This window comes from Scyliorhinus torazame, chromosome 12, assembly GCF_047496885.1.
Source record: "Scyliorhinus torazame isolate Kashiwa2021f chromosome 12, sScyTor2.1, whole genome shotgun sequence".
NCBI classification, from domain to species: domain Eukaryota; kingdom Metazoa; phylum Chordata; class Chondrichthyes; order Carcharhiniformes; family Scyliorhinidae; genus Scyliorhinus; species Scyliorhinus torazame.
In genome coordinates this window covers 162,398,080-162,414,258 of record NC_092718.1, presented here as the reverse complement: position 1 = coordinate 162,414,258, position 16,179 = coordinate 162,398,080, and the positions used below count along the sequence as shown (strand labels likewise).

The following is a 16,179-nucleotide window of genomic DNA, read 5'->3' as shown; positions in this document are numbered from 1 at the left end:
GCCCTGTACTTAGTGCGATTTTTCGGGAAGTTGGAGCCTTGGTTCAACAAGTGTCTCCTCACGTGATTTAGTGTCTTCTGTTTATTTTTTGTTTCATATTACTATTTACTCACTGGGGCTGGAGAGGTAGTTTAATTGGTTTATTCATGTGGGGAGAGGGTTCCGGCCAATGAGGCGACAGTCTGATCAGCGCCAGGGGCGGGAGCTGCCGGGGTCAGCTGACTCTCGGGAGCGTAGTGGGGGGTGAGCAAGTGCTCAGCTGGTGCTTGGCGGGGGGGTCTTGGGTCATGGGGCTGTTGGGGGTGGGGGGGTGGGAGAATGCTGCTTTGCTGACAGAGGCCGTATCAATTTCAGGGTACCAATTGAGGGTTGGGGGCGGTGGCTCCCTGTGGGGGCGCTCGAGGAAGCGAAAGGCGCGGGCTCGAGGTTGGCCAAAAAAGGGCGATGGCTAGTCGGCGGGGGGGGGGGGGTTTAGCCCCCCCGTCCAGGCTGATCATGTGGAATGTGAGGGGTTTGAATGGGCCGGTCAAAAGAGCGCGCATGTATGCGCATCTAAAGGGGTTAAAGGCAGATGTAGCAATACTTCAGGAGACACATTTAAAGCTCGCAGGTCATACGAGATTGAGAAAGGGATGGTAGGCCAGGTGTTTCATTCAGGGCTGGATTCGAAGACCAGGGGGATAGCAATTCTGATCAGTAAGGGTGTGGCATTCGAGGCTGGGAGAATTGTGGCAGATAAGGGGGGGGCAGGTATATAATGGTGAGTGGAAAGTGGGAGGGGGTCCGGGTGGTGTTTGTGAACGTCTACACTCCGAATTGGGATGATATGGAATTTATGAGACACACGCTAGGCAAAATCCCGGACTTAGAGTCACACAACCTGATCATGGGGGGAGACTTTAACACAGTCATTGACCCCGAGCTGGACCGGTCAAAGTCCAGGACAGGGAAGCGACCGGCAGTGGCTAAGGAACTGAAGAGTTTTATGGAGCAGATGGGGGGGGGGGGGGGGGGGTGGATCCCTGGAGGTTTGCGTGGCCGAGAGCGAAGGAGTTCTCTTTTTTCTCCCACGTTCATAAGGTTTATTCCCGCATAGATTTCTTTGTCTTGAGCAGGGCATTAATCCCAAAGGTGGCGGGGACAGAATACTCAGCAATCACAGTCTCGGACCATGCCCCGCACTGGGTAGACCTGCGGCTTAGTGAGGAGAGAGGGCAGCGCCCACTCTGGAGACTGGATGTGGGGCTGCTGGCGGACGAAGAGGTTTGCGGGTGATTAGTACGAACATCCAGGATTACCTGGAAACAAACGATACGGGTGAGGAAGCAGCGGCAACGGTGTGGGAGGCTCTGAAGGCAGTTGTCAGAGGGTAGCTCATCTCAATTCGATCCCATAGGGAAAAGAGAGAAAGAGCGGAGAGGGAGAGACTGGTGGAGGAGATACTCCGAATGGACAGCAGATACAAGGAGGCCCCCCGAGGTAGGGCTACTGAGGGAGTGGTGGAGTCTGCAGGCAGAGTTTGAACTGCTGACCACAGGGAAAGCGGTAACACAGCTGAGGAAGGCAAGGGGGGCAGTCTTTGAGTACGGGGAGAAAGCGAGTAGAATGCTGGCGCACCAACTGCGAAAGAGGAAGGCGGCCAGGGAAATCGGGGGAGTAAAGAATAAAGAGGGTAACATGGACTTGGATCCGGGGGGGGTAAACGGAGTCTTTAAGCAGTTCTATAGTAAACTATACGAGTCGGAGCCCCCGACGGGAGCGGAAGGGATGAGGCAATTTTTGGACCAGTTGAGATTTCCAAAGGTGGAAGAGGACCTGGTGGAGGGGCTGGGGGCCCCGATTGAATTGGAGGAGATTGTCAAGGGTATAGAGGGCATGCAATCAGGTAAAGCCCCGGGCCGGACAGTTACCAGGTAGAATTCTATAAGAAATTTTCGGAAATATTGAGCCCACACCCGATGAGGACCTCAATGAGGCTAGAGCGCAAGGAACCCACCCGCCAACAATGTCACAGGCCTTAATCTCACTCATTCTTAAACGAGGGAAGGACACGGAACATTGTGGGTCATACAGGCCGATTTCGCTTTTAAACATGGATGCCAAATTGCTAGCTAAGATTCTGGCCACAAGAATTGAGGATTGCGCCCCAGGGGTGATAGAGGAAGACCAGACTGGGTTTGTTATAGGCAGACAACTCAATACCAATGTCTGGAGACTTTTGAATATTATTATGATGCCCTCAGAGGGAGGGGAGGTGGAGGTGGGAACAGCGATGGACGCAGAGTGGATGATTTGCTCCTGTACATTTCGGACCCTGTGGAGGGGGTAGGGGAGGTTCTGCGGATCCAGAGGGATTTTGGTAGTTTTTCAGGGTACAAACTGAACATGGGAAAGAGTGAGTTGTTTGTGATCCAGGCCAAGGGGCAGGAGGAGAGACTGAAAGAGCTGCCGCTCAGGATGGTACAGAAAAGTTTTTGTTATCTGGGTATACAGGTGGCCAGGAAATGGGATGCCCTGCACAGGCTCAACAAATGGAAGGGGACTTTAAAAGGTGGGACTTGCTCCCGCTGTCACTGGCAGGGAGGGTGCAGACCGTGAAAATGACTGTCCTCCCCAGATTTTTGTTTGTCTTTCAGTGCCTCCCCATCTTCATCCCCAAGGCCTTTTTTAAGCAGGTGAGTAGGATCATTTCGGGCTTTGTGTGGGCGAATAAGACCCCGCGAGTAAGGAGATCGCTGTTGGAGCGCAGCCGGGGGGGGGGGTTTGGCGCTGCCGAACGTTCGCATCTACTACTGGGCGGCCAATATAGCTATGATTAGGAAGTGGGCAATGGGGGGGGGGGGGGGGGGGGGGGGGGGGGCCGCGGGCAGCGGGAATGAGCAAGTTTTTTGGGGTAGAAGACAGTTGTATGAGGTGCAAGGGCAGCCCTGCAAACCATGTCCACATGTTTTGGGCATGCCCAGAGCTTAGTGTTCTGGCAAGGGTTCGCGAGGGCAATGTCCAAGGTGCTTAATACACGGGTGGTGCCGAGTCCAGAGATAATGATCTTTGGAGTGTCAGAAGACCTGGGAGTTCAGGGGGCGAAAGAGGCCTACGTCTTGGCCTTTGCCTCCCTAATAGCCCGGAGACGGATTTTATTAATGTGTAGGGACTCGAAGCCCCCGAGTGTAGAGACTTGGGTTAACGACATGGCTGGGTTTCTCAGCCTCGAGAAAATAAAGTTTGCCATAAGAGGGTCTACGCTAGGGTTCTCTCGGAGGTGGCAGCCGTTCGTCGACTTTCTCGGGCAAAATTAAAATGTCAGCAGCCGCAGCAATCCGTAGGGGGTGGAGGTGGTGAGTGCTTCATTGGGATGGTGTGGGAAGACGGAGTCGCGTGGGGTAATGTCTACTTAATTGTTATTGTATATTGTCTTTTTGCACTATGTTAATGTTCACTCTAGTTTGTTTTGTTATTATTGTTACTACTGTTTTATTATGAAAAATTCTGCAAAACCTTAATAAAAATACTTTTTAAAAAAAAAAAGAAAATGGTCAAGTCATTCTATTAACAGGAGGCACGGTGGTGCAGTGGTTAGCACTGTTGCCTCACTGCGCCGAGGCAACTGTGGAGTTTGCACATTCTTCCCTTGTGTGCATGGGTCTCACCCCCACAACCTAAAGATGTGCAGGGTGGGTGGATTGGTCATGTGAAATTCCCCCTTAATTGGAAAAAAATATGAATTGGGTACTTTAAATATTTATTTAAAAAGTAATTCTATTAACAAGTTTTTAAAAGGGGGGTACAAAGCATAAAATGATGAAATACACAGTGACATAGCTACACATTTCAGACGTAAACTATTCTTTTGTAAATTAGATTGTGATTGAAGTATTAGGATTTTTCATGGGCTCCCAACACTCATAGTGAGAACCCTGATCCAGGTTGGTAGACTGCTTCTTATCAGTATATTTGACTCTGTCGCATTGTTTAAGAAATCGTGGACCCAAGCTTTAGTAGAGTTCAGTGTGGGTGAGCACTTGTGAGCATATACATGCACATGAGCGAGAAAGAGAATAAGGTTTTAGGTCAACACAGATGTTATAGCAGATTGAGAGTATGACTTACGATCTGTCTGTTCCATTGGCACCATATGGGAGGTGGCACTGCCCTGAACAATGGTGTCTCCCATCAAATGGGTAAAGAGGGTGACTGACTGCAGAAGGTTGCTGACATCTAGAAAGTTAAAAAAAAGACTTGAAATATCGAAAACGAAGTACAGTGCCAACCCACAGCAGCTATCTCAACAGACCCCAAATAGCCCCACTTCTTTACAAACTATTTTATTCCCCCCTTCCTCTCAGAAAGGAACGGACTCCTACTGGCATACAGTTAATAATAATATTAATATTAATATTTATTAGTGACACAAGTAGGCTTACATCAACACTGCAGTGAAGCCAATGTAAAAGCCCCTAGTCGCCACACTCCGGCACCTGTTCGGGTACACAGAGGGAGAATTCAGAATGTCCAATTCACCTAATAAGCACGTCTTTCGGACTTGTGGGAGGAAACCAGAGCACCCGGAGGAAACCCACGCAGACACGGGGGAACGTGCAGACTCTACACAGACAGAGACCCAAGCCAGGAATCGAACCTGGGCCCCTGGCGCTGTGTAGCAACAATGCTAACCATTGTGCTACAATGCGCCCTATGGAGGTGCCAGCCACTCTCCAGAACCTGTGCCAATGATGTGCTGTTGTGTGCCTGAGATTTATTCATCCGTGGAGGAAACATACAGTCAAGTTTGATCCTGTCCTCACCTGATACTTGCGCACATGCGCTTTCTAGTAAGAATCATACTATAATACTCAAGAGTAGTAACAATGAACTCATTTTTCTCTCCCTTCCTATTTTTGATCTGTGTTTGACACAATAAATATATACCTCACAGGCACAATGATCTAACAACTGTCACTTAAAATGGAGTCAATAGCCAGGTGGAACTGTGGGATATGCTAACTGGCTAAGAATTGGAAATGCCGACTTCAGTGGCGGCAGTGTGCTAAGCGGATGCATATCAGGTGGCTCTCCTCCCAGTTGGACCTAACACTGAAGTTATGAGGTTTTGGCCCTAAAAGCCACCTAAAACTCCCCCAAATACAAAAGGCATCAACAGTCCGAGAAGGAGAGAAGGTGCCCGCAAACAGCAGCTCGAGGGGACGGTGAGAAGGCAGAGGCACATACGGAGGAAAGGGGCAGGGGCAGCGTGCGGACCGACCAGCGGCCCCACGAGGCGAGGCTGAGGCCCAGGTGAACCAGGAGGGGGAAAGATCGGCGACCCGAATGGCGGAGCAGGAGCGGACAACAACATTCCCTCCCCTACACAAGGGGACAGATGGAGGAACGTTTTTAAAAAGGAAACTGACCGCTATGAAGGAAGTGATCAAGACGGAGTTCCGGGTGGTGGTGAAGGAGGTGGTGACGGAAGTGATAGCTACCCTTCAACGCACGATGGACGGAAGGTGGAGGCCCAGGAGAAGACGATCCTGGACCTTGAGAAGGCATCAACCGACCAAAGCGACAGGATCGTGGCCCTGGAGGCTGAGGTGAAGAGGTTGGTGGCGGCTCAGGGAACGTAAAAGGGAAGGTCGAGGACCAGGGGAATAGGTCCAGGCAGCAAAACGTCCGCATCGTGGGTCTGCCAGAATGAATTGAGGGAAGGGACCCAATGGGCTACATCGCCCAAATGCGGGACAATCTAGTTGGGAGAGAAAGAAGGCTTTCCAAACCCCCCAGAGAAGGACAGAGCACACAGGTCGCTCTGGCCAAAACCCAACACTGAGGAGCAGCCGAGAGCAATATAGCAAAATTACACCGATTCCAGGACCGGGAAAAAAATCTTGAGGTGGGCCCGACAGATGAAGATGTGCTCGTGGGTGGGACACAGAATCAGGGTCTATAGACATTGGGACAGACCTGGCAAAAAAGAGGGCTGAATTCAATAGAGCGAAATCGGCACTCTACAAAAAAGGATGCAATTCGGCATGCAATTCCCGGCCAGGCTCTGGGTAACGTACCAGGGAAAGGAATATTACTGCGGCACCCCGACAGATGCTGACAGGTTTGTAAAAACGAACAACTTGGAGAGAGAACAGATGCGGCAGCGGTGAGGCGGCAGGGACAGAGGAAGGAAGGGAATGAGAGTGGATGGCGGCGGATTGTTATCGGGGAACTTAAGGGAAGGAAAAGACAAACCTTTCTGCATTGTACAGTGAATGAACGCGGCCAGCAATGTACATAATTGTTCATAATTTTTGAAAATGGCAGTGAAAAGGTGTTTTCATAGGCTAGAGAAGCAGATGCAACCAATGCCACAGGTTAGAGATTTTCCAGAAGGAAAGGAGAATGTGCAACTCCCCAACTGACAACAGAAGACCAGTTCTCTATGCTGAAGAGCAGAGGGGTTGGAGAGAGTGAATTACCACGTGGCATATCTAGGTTTTTGCAGCTGTCAACAACCTGAGCTTTGCAGTGGCACTAACACCTGTTGGGAGATATTTCTAACAAAAATGAGAGTGAATTTTTCTGACTCATGTTTGGATTACATTGACATAGTAGGATAGTGAGTGGTAGATAATTCAAGGACCTGGATTAGTAACTTGGGAGACGCAGGATCAAATCCACCATGGCAGCTGTGGAACTTAAATTCAGCTCATTAAACATATTATGAATAACCACCTAGTGTGGGTAATGTGACCATGTAACTACTGGACTGTCATGAATATCCAACTGGTTCATTAATATCCTTTGGGGAAGGAAATCTGCCATCCTTACCCAGTCTGGGCCGAATGTAACGTTAACTCTTTGATGCCCTCTGAAATAGGCCAGCAAGCAACTCAATGGCCTCAAGGGCAATTAGACCAGGGTAATAAATGCTAGCCTGCTCAGTGATACCGACAACCAAGTTGCTGAATGGAACGAAGGAGATTTCTTGAAAAATCAAGACCAGGATTTTTAGAATTGCAAAGAGTCAATGGTGAATGCATTCCCGGGGCAGCATGATGGTGCAGTGGTCAGCACTGCTGCCTCACGGCACCGAGGACCCGGGTTCGATCCCGGCCCCCTTTCAGTGTGGACTTTGCACATTCTCCCAGTGTCTGTGTGGAATGGCCACGCTAAATTGCCCTTTAATTGGAAAAAAAAATGAATCGGGTACTTTAAATTTAAAAATAAAAAGTGAATGCATTCCCACGGATACTGGCTGCCCCGCAGCCATTTACACTCCCGAGTATTAATTGAGTGAGGTTGGATTTCTGCCACTCACATGAGAGGTAGTCCCACCTCAAAGAATTACTGCTCAATCAAATTGGCTGGTAACATTCTAATCCCAGCAGCACCACAAAACGCAGTGGATAGGACTGGGGCCCCAAGCAGTGCCCAGAGACCCAGCAGTCCAGGCCAAGGGGTCTCAGAACGGCGAGGCCTGAGCAGGTCAACGTGTTGGTGGAAAGGGGAGGGGAGGGAGGTTCTGCAGGGGCCAGAGCTTCGGGGAGGGTGGGGCATCCAATGTAGATAAGAGGCGGTTGATGGAGTATCCCCCCCTCCCCTCTTCAATCACATCCCATCTGTTACAGGAGAAGAGCAATTACAGAAACACTGCTCTGCCAGGAAAACACAAGAGTGTCATCTAAATGTGGAAGCTTTCCTGTAACTGGGGAAGGAAAGATTTTTGCCGGTGAACCCAGGAACAAATGCATATGGTGAATTTACCCTGGGGATGAGGATTCAAATGGAACAGACAGCACCTCCACAGACTAATCACCTCAGCATCCCAGAGGGAGGTGAACAATCTGTTCAATCACACATATCAGACTCTAACCCAATAAGACTATGTTAATGATTGAGCTATTGAAGAGGTCTCATCCAAATACATCGCACCAGTTTATATCACGCTCAACTATATTCAGCAAACCCGTTTGGTGCTCATTTACTCTGGTCCCACAGTATTCACACAACAGTTAATCCCAACTGCTAATTATTTGTGCGCGCTAGTTTGGTCTATTTATGATCTCAAAGTTAATAAACAATTGTCAAGTGCATGCCTTGTCTGACTCTTTTTAATAATTTTGCAACTTTTTGTACAATTGTTCAGAGTTTGTGGATCTTCTAGTTGAAGATTGACAAGGTAAACCCAAATTCAATCCTATCCCTCAGTGTACCTGAACAGGCAACGTAGTGTGGCGGTTCGGGGATTTTCACAGTAGCTTCATTGCAGTGTTAAGTAAACATGCTTGTGTGTCTCATAAGGATTATTATTATTGAGTGCAACGTGGGCATTATTCACTCCCAAGTGTAGATTGGGTGACAGTCCCTCCCTTGCAGAGGAATTACTGTGAAGGGGATTCAAGCTTTACCCTTTTCTTGTCAAATATTTGTTGGGATACCCATCCTAGAGTGCTTACAACCTGTGTAGTACAGAGTATTATATAACAAATGCACACAAGGATATTATCCCAATGCAATAGTCATAAATGCTCGTCCCTCACCACTGAATTTGCTCGTCTCACGGCCACAGTTTCAGGCTGAACCAGACTATTCACAGCCTCCACTTCCCTTCTGACCTCAAGCTGTGCTCTGACCTCACAGCCACTCCATCACCAAGATCACCTAAATCAATCTCCGTAACATTGCCCAACTCTGCCCTGCTTCAGTTTATCTGCTGCTGAATCATTCACTCTTGCTTTTATTATCAACAGACCTGGCAATTCATTTTCTATTCTCATTGGATTCTCCACCCTTTGTAAATTTGAGATCATTACCCACTCTGCTGCCCCTATCCTAACTTGCACCAAGTTCCATTCGGCCATCACCACTGACTCCCAATTCACCAGCATCTCAAATTTTAAATCCTCCCCCTCGTATTCAAACCTCTCCAGGCCCTTTCCTCTTCCAATTCTTGCAAATGTGTCCAGCCCTGGAACACAAGAAACAGGAACAGGAATGGACTACATGGCCCATTGAGCCTGCTCTACCATTCAATACAATCTTGGCTGATCACCATTTTCCTGCCTGCTCCCCATATCCCTTCATTTCCCTGAAACCCCAAAGATCTGTCCCTCCCAACCTTACATTCGTTCAATGATGGAGCAGCCATAATCCACCGGGATAGAGAACTGCAAAGATTCAAAACCCTTTGTGTGAAGTCATTTCTCCTCATCTCAGACTTAAATAATCAACCCCTTATCCTGAGATTATGCCTTTATGTTTTATATTCCCCAGCCAGTGGAAACAAATATCCACCCCCATTAAGACTATTCAGAATCCTGGGTATTTCAATGAGATCACCTCTCATCCTTCTAAACTTAGAGAATAGAAGCCTGATAGGCTCAACCCTCTCATCATAGGACAACCCTCTTATCCCAGGATCCAATTTAGTGAACCTTCACTGTACTGTCTCCAATGCAAGCACATCCTTTCCCAAATGTGAAAGCCAAAGCGGCACACACAACTCCAGAAGGTAACCCTCCACCATCTTGGTGCTAATCCAATTCTGGCCTCCTGTGGGTCTGCCACCTCCTTCACCCAGTCGAAACAAGCCTAGTCTGCCCAATCCTCCCAAGACAACCTGCTCATTGCAGGTATCAAACAAGTAAGCCCCCTTCTGAACCAAATCTAATGCATTTACATATTTCCTTTAATAAGGAGATCAAAACTCCCCACAGTATTTAAGATGTGGTCTCACCAATGTCCGATGTAACTGAAGCATAACATCTTTACTTTGTTCAATTCCTCTTGTTATGGGTCCGGGTTTACAGAACCCCAAAGTGTTTCATGGAGTTCAACCGACCCACAACTTTTAATAGATTGTGGTGTGGGAAGCACACGGCGTACTCTCCAGGTGTGATACAGCAGAAATGGACAAGTGGTTTTTAAAACAAAACAATGTTTATTCTATGAACTCAAGTTAACCTTTTAAAACAAACATTGAATATCTTAACACCCATTACTTCAAAGATAACCCCAAAAGACTACAACATTAAATAATCCTTCAAACTGTTCCTTTAAACATCCAAAAGACTTCAAACCTTCAAAAATAGAAGCACATTAGGTTACATTCAATATATTTATAGTCTTTGGATTGCAGAAATCAACACACCAGCTCTGTGTTTCTTCATGCAGCTCACAGCAAAACACACAGACACTCCCAGCTACGTTCTCAAACTGAAACTCAAAAAGCAGAAGTGAGCTCAGCTCCCCCCACCCTCTGACATCACTTCAGTAATATGATCAGCTCCATTTCTTAAAGGTACATTGCTTAAACATCCATTTCTTAAAGGTACTCTCACATGACACTCTCATAATAAAAAGATTGCATTCCATTAGCCTTACATGCTGTATCCAAACAATCAATCATGGATGGCGGGTCCTCCATTAGAATTTTTCTTTATAGTCGGATGTACTTATTCAGAGTACTCTAAAATATCCCCTTAAATTTCTGCCGCCGTTTCTCTATTGATTTATCCCCTAGTCTAGGATCCCCAGTTCACTTCAGCTAACTCAGCTTTCATCCCCAGAGTTGCCCTTACTTAAGTTTAAAATACTAATCTTAGACCCACACTCCCCCTTTCAAACTGAGTGTAAAGTTTCATCGTATTGTGGTTGCTGCTGTCTTTATTCTGAGGTCATTAATTAATCCCGTCACATTACACAATATCAAGTCTAATATAACCTGCTCTTAGAGCAGTTTCTGGAACTAACCAAAGAAACTATCTCAAAAGCATTCTATGAACTCCTCACTGCCAATCTGATTTTTCCAGTATGTAGATTAAAATCACCCGTGATTATTGCCATGACTTTATCACACGCACCCAATGTTTCTTCTTGGATACTTTGCCTTACATTATTGTTCAGAGGCCTATAAACCACACTCACTCGTGATTTCTCTTCCCTACTATTCCTCATCTCTACCCAAATCAATTCCTGATCTCTTGAACCAACTATTGAACCAATGCCAAGCTTGATTAGCAGCACAACCTCTCCATCTTCACCTAGCTTCCCAATCTTCTTGAATGTTATATACCCTGAGGACGTGGGTTTGATCCCGGCCCAGGGTCACTATCTGTGTGGAGTTTGCACATTCTCTGTGTCTGCGTGGTTTTCACCCCCACAACCTAAAGATGTGCAGGGTAGGTGGATTGGCTAAAGTGTCCCTTGATTGAAAAATAATTAATTGGTTACGTTAAATTTATTTTTAAAAAATCTTTGTGACATCTTGTTTGTGCACTCTTAAGTTTTTCCCTCTGTCCCTTCCTGCTGTCCCCTGACCCTCCTTTCCCAAATTATTATTTTCCTCTCTACTCTGATCAACTGCATCTTTTCATATTTGATCCCTTGTCCCACTATTCAGTTTAAAACCCTCTCTACTTCCCCAGTTATGCAGCTCACAAAAGTATTGGTCCCAGCACAGTTACAGGTGTAGACCGTCCTAGCAGTATAAGCTCACTTTCCCCAGCAGCGGAGCCAGTGCCCCGCCAAAACCCATTTCTCCCACACCAGTCTTTGAGCCACTTGCATCTCTCAGATGGACCCTCTGTCAATTTGCACACAGCTCAGATAATAAACCAGAGTTTAAACGCTTGGAGGTTCAGCTTTTTAAATTTAGTGTCTAGTTCCTCAAATTCTCCATGCAGAACCTCTTTCCTCATTCTACCTATTTCATTGGTACCTACATGGACCAGGACAACTGGATCGTCCCCCTCTTACTGCAAGTTCCTTTCACATCCTGAGCAGTAGAACCAGGCAGGCAAGGAACACAGTCGTCTGGACTCTTGCTGCAGAGAACAGTTTCAATCCCCCTAATTATGCTACCACTACCACTGCATTCCTTTTTGCTCCTACCCACTTGAATGGTTTCCTGTACCACGGTGTCATGGACACTTTTACGTAGACTGTATTTTAATTCAGATTTATTAACTGAATTTAAATTCCACCAACTGCCGTGTGGAATCCTCAGAGCATTACATGGAAATACAGAATCCCTGTAGTGCATTTGTAGGCCCTGTAGGCCATTTGACCCATCGAGCCTACACAAACCCTCCGAAATAGCATCCTACCAATGCCCACTTTCCTACCTTAACACTGCAACCCCATCTAACCTGCACATCTAAGGGGCAATTTAGCATGGCCAATCCATCTAACCTGCACATCTTTGGACTGTGGGAGAAAACTGAAGCACCCGGAGGAAACCCACGCAGACACGGGGAGAATGTGCAAATTCCACATGGCTGGAAGCAAGGCTGACATTAGCCTGGGACTCTGGATTGCTAATCCAATAACATTGCCACTGTCCCTCTTACTTTTCTACATCGTCTGCAGTGTGGTCTCAGAGCTGGTGCTGAGCCTGTAATGTCAGGTGGCATGTCTGATAGTTGGCTCAGAGATATGAGCTTCTTTACTGCAAGGTGGAAAAACTTATGAGGGAGTCGTCGGGAAAAGATCAAATAATGTGCCACACACTGGCCATAATGCGTATAGGACGTCCTGATTTTGTAAAAAGAGCTACATACATGTTTTTCTATCAGGAAACCGAGCATAGGCCTACATGATTCAGCAGCCAACTGCATATTGATGAATGGTAGCCTTTCCTGCTGATTATTTTTGGCTGGCCTAATGGTTACATGCGTTCCAGCCAGGCCACCCATTACAGTTGTGGGAAGCCAGCTGCTGCAGAAAAGCTCACTGTTCTTTCAGGTTGATTGATAACATCTTTAGGGAACCATGTGTATTTGACCCTAGTAAAAGGAGCATTACTGACCTGCTTCATGGACTAATGCTAGTAACATCACATGTTGCAGCCTGGAAAGAGCCCGAGGTGAGGCAGTTAAGGGCAATGGTGAATTTCACTGCCACATGCAATGCGTGACCACCTGACAGCGAGCTGTAGATCTTGTTGGACAAGGCTGCACAGGTCTGTGACATGCTGGCTGGAGCAAAGGCTGCTCCTCATACATTGTTCCCAAGTCAATTCCAGCTAAGTGGTCACTGGACTCTCAGGAGTAGCATCCTACCCCCACCATCCCACTGCTGCTCCTCTTCTTGTAACTCTTCTTTCTGCAACCAAACTGGTGCCTAGGCTGGCAGCCATCTTGTGCCCTGTGACTCTACATCCTTGGCGAGCAGATTAAAATTTCAAGAAAGTAAAAATCCCAGTGAACAACCAAACATCACAATCGTGAACTGATAGCAATGATCCGAGTTATTGCACACAAATGTCCTCTTCAATGCCTCTTCTAATTGCAGTGGTGGGCAACCTAGAATGGATCCTGCTGATAAAATAGGACCCGTCTAAGGTTCCCGTCTGCTTCAGTCAAAGGGAATTAAAAGCAATCCTTGAACGCCTCAACAAGGTGACTTCTCATACAAAGTTGCAATTGGATGTGTTTGTCATACAGTTATACAAGTACTTCCTGGAATCCTACCTGATCTGTCAGACAGGTACTTTGTGTGTCCTTCCTGTAGTTTGTTGAGGGAATCCAGCGCAGCCTGACCTCTTGTGATAAGATAATCTGCAGGAAGCAATTGATTGCAGTAAGGGCCATGGTAGTTTATAAAATTCTCTCACTAAGTTGAGTCAAGCTACATCAACCATATTATGCATGGCATCAATAATGTGGTGTCTAGGGATAGTGAAGAGCTGGGGATGATCGCTAGTAATTTTCAGCAAATGGCACAACCTTTGGAGATTCAGTCATTTTCCAAGGTAAGGTTCTTGGTGTGCACACTCACAGAATGGAAGTGGATGATACAGTATTATCTCCATCCTGTTATAATCCCATCTCCAACTCACACCCGTGTCCAGCAAAGTTGGAAAACTGCTAGGAAACATGCTAGGAAAACTGTCGTAAATTGACCCTTTGACTGCGCTCTCTGACCTTTACCAAAGTCACAAGAGTTCATTTCCAGGAGACATTCAGAATAGCTTTCCTGCTTCCACCTGTTCCTATGAGCAAGAGCTGGGCATCCCAACAGTGATACAATTAAAAGCAGCAACATGCAGTTACAGTTTTATGTGGTTCATGTTCCACAGGGATAAAGTTCACCTCTCGCTGTTCTCTGGTGTTCTAGTTCAATGGCTGGTGCTACCGTTGGATTTTATTTACTGTCAACCAATTAGTTGAATCTTCAAAATTAATTTGTCTATCACATAAGAACTAGGAGCAGGAGTAGACAACTTAGTCCCTCGAGCCCGCTCTGCCATTCAATACTATCATGGTTGATCTCCTCTTGGACTAGCCAGTCTGCCACAGGTAGCCAATTGGATACAAAATTGGCTTGGCGACCGAAGCCAAAGGATGGTTGCGGAGTGCTGTTTTTCAAACTGGAGGCCTGTGACCAGCGGTGTGCCTCAGGGATCGGTGCTGGGTGCACTGTTATTTGTTATACATATATAGAAATGATTTGGATGAGAATGTAGGAAGCATGGTTAATAAGCTTGCAGATGACAACAAGATTGGTGGCATAGTGGATAGTGAAGGTTATATAAGACTGCACAGGATCTTGACCAATTGAGCCAGTGGGCCAATGAATGGCAGATGGAGTTTAATTTGGATAAATGTGAGGTGATGCATTTTGGTAGATCAAATCAGGGCAGGACCTACACAGTTAACGGTAGGGAGTTGGGGAGAGTTACAGAACAAAGAGATCTAGGAGTACAGATACATAGCTCCTTGAAGGTGGTGTCGCAGGTGCACAGGGCGTGAAGAAGACATTCAGCATGCTTGGTTTTATTGGTCAGAATATTGAATACAGGAGTTGGGACGTCTTGTTGAAGTTGTACAAGACATTGGTAAAACCACACATGGAATACTGTGTTCAGTTCTGGTCACCCTATTATAGGAAGGATATTGTTAAACTAGAAAGAGTGCAGAAGAGATATACGAGGATGCTACCAGGACTTGATGATTGGAGTTATAATGAGAGGCTGGGACTTTTTTCCCTGGAGTATAGAAGGCTTAGGGGTGATCTTATAGAGGTGTATAAAATAATGAGGAGCATAGATAAGGTACACAGTCAACATCTTTTCCCAAAGGTAGAGGAGTCTAGAACTAGAGGGCATAGGTTTAAGGTGAGAGGGGAGCGACACAAAAGAGACCTGAGGCAGTGATAGAGGCGGGTTGATGCGACCATCAATTCACTCGAGACAAGAGTAGAAATAAACTGTGGCTGTAATCAACTAGAACAGTGCCTGCCAGCGACTGATCTAACACTGAGAACCGACTACAGGCCGACTGCTCTTTATACCTCCCTTCAAGGGAAGGAGCCATGGGCGGAGCCCATACAAGCGCCAACATGTTCCCTTATGGATAATGCTATACAATGGCCCATAGGTGGAGCCCACAAGGGCAACAGCATAGCACAGATACAAATACAAGGGCAACAGCACAGCACAGATACAATGGTGGATTATTGATATAAAACATTCACCCCCTGTTTAAAAAAATGAAGTCCGGAGGGGGTGACGGGTTCATAAGTTCAGCCAGTCCGGTGCACGGATTGTGCGCTGTGATCGCCGAAGCTCCGGCGTTGTTGCTGGCCCGGGTATCGAACTCGTCCGTGCTGGCATCGGTAGTGAGGGCGCCGGTGCGGGTACAGACGTGACTCCGGGAGCATCTCGTCTGGAGCTTCATTCCTGTGGATCGGTGAAGGAGGGATGGCAGGCGGGAGGGAGCGCAGGAGCCATATAGGGGCGGGGCACTAGTCATGGTAGGTTGGGCGGGATAGGGTAGAGTGAGGGTGGTGGAGGTGGTGGTGGAACCGGCGGGCGCCAGGTAACGGAGGGAGACCGTATCCTGTCAGCCATCGGGGTGTTCGATATATGCGTACTGGGGGTTGGAGTGTAGGAGCTGGACCCTCTCTACCAGAGGGTCGGACTTATGGCTCCTGATGTGTTTTCGGAGTAGGACGGGCCCCAGTGTCTTCAGCCAGGACGGAAGCGAGGCCCGAGGTGGATCTCCTGGGGAAAACGAATAGGCGGTCATGAGGGGTCTCGTTTGTGGCCGTGCAAAGTAGAATGGAGCGCATCGGGGAGGACCTCCTGCCAGTGGGAAACTGGGAGATCCCTGGACCGCAAGGTCAGTAGGATGGTCTTACAGACCATCACGTTCTCCCTCTCCACCTGCCCGTTTCCCCTGGTAGTCC

At 47.3% G+C, this 16,179-nt stretch overlaps 1 protein-coding gene across 7 annotated transcripts in view; it reads right to left on the bottom strand.

The window, feature by feature from the left end:
* Window positions 1–16,179, bottom strand: part of hip1 (huntingtin interacting protein 1) — a 402,236-nt gene that overhangs the window by 25,892 nt on the left and 360,165 nt on the right. For all 7 annotated transcript variants that reach the window (XM_072469314.1, XM_072469320.1, XM_072469315.1 and 4 more), the window contains 2 exons: window positions 13,461–13,547; window positions 4,108–4,215 (listed from right to left, as the gene is read on the bottom strand). In XM_072469314.1, the coding sequence (XP_072325415.1) occupies window positions 4,108–4,215; window positions 13,461–13,547 (195 nt within the window). The remainder of the gene's footprint in view (window positions 1–4,107; window positions 4,216–13,460; window positions 13,548–16,179) is intronic.